Here is a 7,962-nt window from a genome sequence, read left to right as displayed (position 1 = left end):
GTTGTTGGAATGTCTAGAAAGACTTATATTTACAAACGAAGGGAGTATAAGTGAGCATGAATTAAGCACAACTGCTTGCCGCTGCGTATTAGAACTTATTAAAGCCTGATTCACATCATTGTGCTCAATAAAAGAAATGAGAAATATAAAGGTCAGTGGGGAGCTTCCCTCACTGTCATAATTCCTCAAAAAAAATGGAATGGAAGAACCCCCAATAGAAAAATATTGGAAGATCTCTGTAATGAAGACATTTTGGCCTCGATAAGAAAACACAGAAATAATGTCTAGCACTAGTTTTTTTCCTTGTGCTTACCCTCAATTCAATTTTCATGAAAGAAAAGATATTCAATCTCATACTTTTAACGCTGAAACATATGATTACATGATCCAGAACATGTAGCGTTACTCCAATAGATATTCATCAGTACATCATCAAACTGTTCTGCCTGCACCGCGTCATTGACAAACAACATCTTTGATTTGAGCATCCGCAAAGTTTTCACCTTCAGTCACCAGATTACAGGTCTTCATATTGCAGACTTGCATTTCAATGAAGTAAGCTCAATGTTGCCCCATGCCATCCCTTTAAAAATAGAAATAAAAATAACTCAGATATATACACCATCTGAACAATTGAGTATGTTGTTTGCGAACAGTATAAACAGATAAGATGAATTGTCACTTGGAAAGGGTAGTTTAAAAAAAGACAAACAAGAAAGACAAATGGCATTGCAGTGGAGTATATTGATAAAGAAAATAGTTCTGCACTCAATATTAATGCAAATGCAATTGCATCATATATTTGACCTGGATTCAGATGGTAATGTCATCGCCTAGCTTGACATAATATTCAGAACACCACATAGCCATGGCGTTGCGGTGTGGCCTCAATGAGCAGGCACAGCCTCTGGTAAGGACTACAACTGACATGCAGGGACTGGTAGCAAACATGCTGCAGCCAGGTCTGCATGGTGTGTGTGTGTGTGTGTGTGTGTGTGTGTGTGTGTGTGTTCAGGTCTAACAAGAGGCTGAACGCGGCGACAGGGCAGCGTACTCGAGAAAAATTGGAGTCCTCACAACAGTCCAGCCGTACCGATGTCGGATTAGGCGTGAGAGAATGAAATGAGGCATGAGGATAGAGAAAACAATCAGAAGGGTTGTAGCCAGAATCAAGAGTAAGACAGTAACATGAGAAGGCCAGCAAAGCTAATACTATAGGGGTTTTAGCTAATGGCACTCCCGTGTAAAGAGAATGGCTCACTGGCCCCAGTACTGGCAGAGCTTGAGCATAATTCAAGAGGGGGCCATTACTCGAAGGGAACCAAATTAATAGCATTTTCTTAGATGGATGGAAAAATTAAGGGGGGGAGGGGGGCATGGGCCCTGTTGGTCTACACTAAGCTCCACCATGGCCAGCACTCAGTTAGAGGATATAAAAGTATATGCCATGGTTTTTAAGGCGTCTGCGTTAGGACGCTTAGGCGCCCTGGCAGCGCCTTGGAAATCTGCCCGCTTTAGGCACTTAGTCTGCCTTAGTGCTCAGGTGCCCGCTTAGGCGTCAGAGCGGGGGTAGAACGCCTTAGGACACTTTACTGCCTTGTAAAAACCATGGTATACGCTATCTCAAACACAAGGATTCTAACAGAAACAGCCAGAGATGTGACCTGATTGACCCAAAGTAAACCAAAGAAATTTTGCCAACAGAGAAGTATGTGCTAATAAAGCTTCATAGACGCTTGCCCCCCCCCCCCCCCCTACAGAAATTAGAGGACAATATAGTTTTATACTTTACAACAGCAATCAAAATAATGTGGTTCCAAGAATTCACTTCAAAATAGCACCATGCTAGTGGCGACAGAAGGCTGCTGAAAGAATTACAGTCCCATTTGTACAGATAATGGACAATCCCATGTAAAGAGCAAAAGATCCAATAAGGAGAAATAGAGGACTCTAGACTCTTAAGGAAAACTTGATGGCAGAAGGACCAAAGCTTATACTCACTCACTTCGCTCTGTACATAGTCCATATTGGAATCTCTAAAAAGGACTTATATTTACGAACGGAGGGAGTAGTTGATATACAGTGTAGTGGACCTACACAACTGAAGCAGCTACAACTCAAACACTGGAACAGCCCAACAGAAGATTCAAGGCAACAACATATTAAAATGCTTCAATTAATCAATATATATATATATATATATATATATATATATATATTACTATAACACAGCAACACTAGAGGACATGCAACGGCAGAAGGCAGCAAAATAGAAACTTTGGGGCAGGAGTAAAGCAACAGAGAATAACATAGGGAAAACAACCCTGATTAGTAGGATGGTATGGGTCAGTCACTGTGCAGAGAGTTGACAATGAAAGAAGGGGACACTTCAAAGTGATTCATACAGGGAGCAGACAACATGCAGTAAGCTATAAAGCGTGCACCAAAGCCAAAGTTCTTTGAGAATCCTACACCGAATGCAACCGGGCAGCATGTCTATTGCACCATAGGTACGATAAATAAGGAAAAACACCAGTGTTTACCACTACAATATCCAACAGAAAGCTAAGCAAAGGCAACCATGTTATATAATACTCCCTCCATCCCAAATTATTTGTCTTAGATTTGTCCAATCAATCTAAGACAATTAATTTGGGACGGAGGTTGTATGTATGTAAGAATGTGCGTGAATGACATCAATTAAGAAAGAAGTTCTCTGAGAATCCTACATGGAATGAAAAACCAGGCAGCATGTCTATTGCACCATAAGTACGATAAGTAAGGAAAAACACCAGTGTTTACCACTACCGTATCCAACAGAAAGCTAAGCAAAGGCAACCATGTTATATAATATGTAAGAACGTACGTGAAAGGTGTCATTTGAATATTAAGAGAGCTTCTTGTAGCCAGTTACCTGTTGGCCTTTTGAAGGTATTTGGAGAAGACAGTTGGAAGTTGGGTGGTATTAGAGAACTTGTCTTCTACATTCACATCAGTAAATGACTGCAGATCCGCATGGTTCATGTCAACCATGATCATCCGCTCCTTGCCACCAAATTCCTTCGCCCTCAGCAGGCAGCACAGAACACCCGGGTCATCCATGCTGATGACTGGGAACTCAGGAAGACGCCGAGGTAGACCTCGGTAAAGAGGTTGTGCCCAGAGACAATCCAGGTTGATCTTACAATGCACCTCCCACTCGAACTTGGAGTTCAACGTCCAAATGGTGATTTTGTGGGGAAGCTGCTGCTGCCGCCGTTGGCTTCTCTTAGGAGGAATCATCACTTGCCAGTCGGAGTGGATAGTCTCATGAAAGTCATTGTCAATGTGGATATAGCGGATCATGCCTTGGCTGATGGACGCACTTCGGAACCTCCCTGGGAAGTACCTCGGGAACCGTGCGTCAAAAGGGTATTTGATTCCTCCAGGAAAAGGCACGAAGTGGAGCACCTGGGAGTCCACATTTTTGGAGAAGTCGCATAGCACGACGCCGCAGAAGTAGTCCACCCAGCAAAGGAAACGGCCGTCGAAAGCAAACACATCATCGGACCACCAGAGGTCAGGGAGCTCATCAGCAAGCACCTCGGTGATGATTCTCCAGTCGTTGGCGCCGGAGTTGAAGACACAGAGTTCAGCCCAAACGCCCTTTTTCTTGGGGTGGACATTGAGGTCGGCAACGATGTAGCAGTGCTCCGCTTTGAGCTGCAGAATGCCGGTGATGAACTGATGAGCCAGGAACCGCCTTGTGCTGCGCCGAGGAAGCTGCTGCACCGAGGGGGAAGGAGCAGAGGCCGTGTAGACGAACAGATCTGGCGGAGCGTCCATGTAGCGAATCCGGTCGGGGATCGAGATGTCGAAGAGGACGAGGTTCTTGTCGGTTGCCCGGACGAAGGCAGAGAGTCTGTCTGAGCCTTGTCTCTCCGGCCAATGGAGGTTGAAGTAGGAGGACCCTGGAGGAGCTGCGAGGGTGAAGGAGACGAAGCAGGAGTGAACGCCGTCTATCTTGACTGGAGCAGCGGTCTTGTTCTTGTTGACGGCCTCACCAGCAGCGTCTAGGTCGTCGAGGCACCGTTTGCGGAAGATGCGTTCCAGCATCACCCAATCGGGGAAGACGACGGTCTCCTCCTCCGGCTTTGGGGCGCCTCCGGTGGCCATGGCGATCGCGATCGGAAATAAAGCCGCCGCCGCCCTAACCCTAACCCTAGTTTTTGGTGGAGGAACTAGTGGACGGGGGAGGAAGCAAGGGCGACAGACTCAATGTTATACCGTCTCATTGGGCCAGAGACGCTAAAGAAGGGCGATAGACTAGAAGGGGCGGCTCATTGGGCCAGGAACTCAGTCGCACGCACAAGCGAACGAAGTGGGCCGTCTCGTTGATGTCCCTCCCGTTCTACTTTCTGCATCTTTATTTCTATATCTATATCTACCCCTCAAAAAAAATCTCTATCTTATACCTATTCCTATATCCTATCCTATACCTAATACCTATACCTACCCCTCAAAAAAAATCTATATCTTATACCTATTCCTATATCCTATCCTATACCTAATACCTATACCTACTAATTCCGCAAAAAAAATATCTTTATCTTTACCTAATAATAAAGAAAATTGGGTTTCTGGTCATCCATCGTCGTGACAGTTTTTCAAAAAAGCCCCTCAGTTTACATAAAATCAACCCGCAATCCACACCTAAGTAAAATAACGATTCGCTAGCGAAAACACCAGCCGCACGTCCCTTCCTTATCATGTCCTCTCAACCGCCACCATCGCACCCCATCATCCGACGGACCGTGCCGCAGCTCCTCCTCCTCCCTAAAGGAAATATGCCCTAGAGGCAATAATAAAGTTATTATTTATTTCCTTATTTTATGATAAATGTTTATTATTCATGCTAGAATTGTATTAACCGGAAACTTAGTACATGTGTGAATACATAGACAAAACATAAGTGTCCCTAGTATGCCTCTACTTGACTAGCTCGTTTATCGAAGATGGTTATGTTTCCTAACCATAGACATGTGTTGTCATTTGATGAACGGTATCACATCATTAGGAGAATGATGTGATGGACAAGACCCATTCGTTAGCTTAGCATTATGATCTTTACAGTTTCATTACTGTTGCTTTCTTCATGACTTATACATGTTCCTCAGACTATGAGATTATGCAACTCCCGAATACTGGAGGAACACTTTGTGTGCTATCAAACGTCACAACGTAAATGGGTGATTATAAAGATGCTCTGCAGGTGTCTCCGAAGGTATTTGTTGGGTTGGCATAGATCGATATTAGGATTTGTCACTCTGTGCTTCGGAGAGGTATCTCTGGGCCCTCTCGGTAATGCTCATCACTATAAACCTTGCAAGCAATGTGACTAATGAGTTAGTTGCGGGATGAAGTATTACGGAACGAGTAAAGAGACTTGCCGGTAACGAGATTGAACTAGGTATGGTGATACCCGATCGAATCTCGGGCAAGTAACATACCGATGACAAAGGGAACAACGTATGTTGTTATGCGGTTTGACCGATAAAGATCTTCGTAGAATATGTAGGAGCCAATATGAGCATCCAGGTTCCGCTATTGGTTATTGACCGGAGATGTGTCTCGGTCATGTCTACATAGTTCTCAAACCCGTAGGGTCCGCATGCTTAACGTTCGATGACGATTTGTATTATGAGTTTATGTGATTTGATGACTGAAGGTTGTTCGGAGTTCCGGATGAGATCACGGACATGACGAGGAGTCCCGAAATGGTCGAGACATAAAGATTGATATATTGGACCATGTTATTCGGACACCAGAAGTGTTCCGGATAGTTTCGGGTAACACCGGAGTGGCGGAGGGGTTACCGGAACCCCCCGGGGGAACTAATGGGCCACCATGGGCCCTATTGGAGAGAGAGGAGGGCAGCCAGGGCAGGCCGCACCCCTCCTTGGAGTCCGAATTGGACAAGGGAAGGGGGGCGGTGCCCCCCTTTCCTACTCCCTCTCCCTCTCCCTCTCCTTCCTTTCCCCTCTCTCCCTCTTGGTGGAATCCTACTAGGACTTGGAGTCCTAGTAGCACTAGTAGAAAACAAGGCTTTGGTCCAGGCAGGGCAAGACCATTAATCCCGGTTCACTCCTGAATCAGGACCAATGATGGCATAGGTCTAGGTTCGTGAGGCCAGGGCGCGGGCCGGGCCTCGGGGGCCATTGGTCCTAGTTCGTCTAAGACCATTTGTCCCGGTTCCAGACACAAACCGGGACCAATGGGCCTTGCTCCTGGCCCATCACCTTTAGTCCCGGTTTGTGTCTGGAACCGGGACCAAAGGTGTGTTTTTTTCCTCCTAAAACAAAACTATAATATTCTACAATAGCAAAAAGAATCAACTAAAAAGCTTTAATAAAACTCTAATAGCAAAAGGAAACAACTAAAAAGAATCAATAAAAAATAAAATTTATGCAACTTAAATTATATAAATTATAATAGCAAAGGTTTGCTATTATAGTTGGATCTTATGATGTTTCTCCCCCTCTACTCTCTTGTAATGGATTGAGTTTTCCCTTTGAAGTTATCTTTTCGGATTGAGTCTTTAATGATTTGAGAACACTTGATGTATGTCTTGTTGTGTTTATCTGTGGTGACAATGGGATATCACGTGCCACTTGATGTATGTTTTGGTGATCAACTTGCGGGTTCCGCCCATGAACCTTTGCATAGGGGTTGGCACACATTTTCGTCTTGACTCTCCGGTAGAAACTTTGGGGCACTCTTTGAAGTACTTTGTGTTGGTTGAGTAGATGAATCTGAGATTGTGTGATGCATATCGTATAATCATGCCCACGGATACTTGAGGTGACAATGGAGTATCTAGGTGACATTAGGGTTTTGGTTGTTTTTTGTCTTAAGGTGTTATTCTAGTATGAACTCTATGATAGATTGAACGGAAAGAATAGCTTCATGTTATTTTACTACGGACTCTTGAATAGATAGAACAGAAAGGATAACTTTGAGGTGGTTTCGTACCCTACCATAATCTCTTCGTTTGTTCTCCGCTATTAGTGGCTTTGGAGTGACTCTTTGTTGCATGTTGAGGGATTGTTATATGATCTATCTATGTTATTATTGTTGAGAGAACTTGCACTAGTGAAAGTATGAACCCTAGGCCTTGTTTCCTATCATTGCAATACCGTTTACGCTCACTTTTATCATTAGTTACCTTGCTGTTTTATATTTTCAGATTACAAAAACCTATATCTACCATCCATATTGCACTTGTATCACCATCTCTTCGCCGAACTAGCGCACCTATACAATTTACCATTGTATTGGGTGTGTTGGGGACACAAGAGACTCTTTGTTATTTGGTTCCAGGGTTGTTTGAGAGAGACCATCTTCATCCTACGCCTCCCACGGATTGATAAACCTTAGGTCATCCACTTGAGGGAAATTTGCTACTGTCCTACAAACCTGTGCACTTGCAGGCCCAACAACGTCTACAAGAAGAAGGTTGTGTAGTAGACATCAAGCTCTTTTCTGGCGCCGTTGCCGGGGAGGTGAGTGCTTGAAGGTATATCTTTAGATCTTGCAATCGAATCTTTTTGTTTCTTGTTTTATCACTAGTTTAGTTTATAAAAGAAAACTACAAAAAATGGAGTTAAGCTTGTCTCATACGCTTCATCTTTTTAAATTTTTTCGTGAGTATGATGGAAAGGAAAATTGTGCTCAAGTGCTAGAAGAAGAATGCATTAAAATGCTTGGTACTAAATCTTTGAATGATGAGCATGATTGCAATGTTGTTAGTATGAACTCTTTGAATATCCATAGTACTAATGATGATGGCACTAGTTATGATGAAAATGTCTCTTACAAGCATGTTGATTTTTGTGGAGAGCATTGGGTTTGCATGGATACACCAAATAGAGAAGATAAATATTGCAAGAGTCATAAGCATGTAGAAACTAAATTGTTGCAAGA

At 43.7% G+C, this 7,962-nt stretch overlaps 1 protein-coding gene across 1 annotated transcript; it reads right to left on the bottom strand.

Annotated features, from left to right (window-relative positions):
• Positions 1-223: 223 nt before the first annotated feature.
• LOC123121312 (uncharacterized) lies at positions 224-4,248 on the bottom strand. The gene is made up of 2 exons (XM_044541244.1): positions 2,915-4,248; positions 224-583 (listed from the first exon to the last, which is right to left on the bottom strand). The coding sequence occupies exons 1-2, from the start codon at positions 4,153-4,155 to the stop codon at positions 562-564; spliced, it is 1,263 nt and encodes a 420-aa protein (XP_044397179.1). The 5' UTR covers positions 4,156-4,248; the 3' UTR covers positions 224-561.
• Between the last annotated feature and the right edge of the window lie 3,714 nt (positions 4,249-7,962).

Source organism: Triticum aestivum, chromosome 5D (assembly GCF_018294505.1).
Source record: "Triticum aestivum cultivar Chinese Spring chromosome 5D, IWGSC CS RefSeq v2.1, whole genome shotgun sequence".
NCBI classification, from domain to species: domain Eukaryota; kingdom Viridiplantae; phylum Streptophyta; class Magnoliopsida; order Poales; family Poaceae; genus Triticum; species Triticum aestivum.
The sequence above is the reverse complement of the archived record's forward strand: the minus strand, read 5'-3'. Positions and strand labels throughout refer to the sequence as shown.

What these genes read in the sequence shown, in the direction of transcription:
- LOC123121312 (XM_044541244.1), bottom strand. Translation starts at nt 4,155, where the DNA reads ATGGCCACCGGAGGCGCCCCAAAGCCGGAGGAGGAGACCGTCGTCTTC. An exon ending in TACCTTCAAAAGGCCAACAG is followed by an intron (nt 584 to 2,914) that starts GTAACTGGCTAC and finishes CTATTTTTAAAG; the next exon opens with GGATGGCATGGGGCAACATT.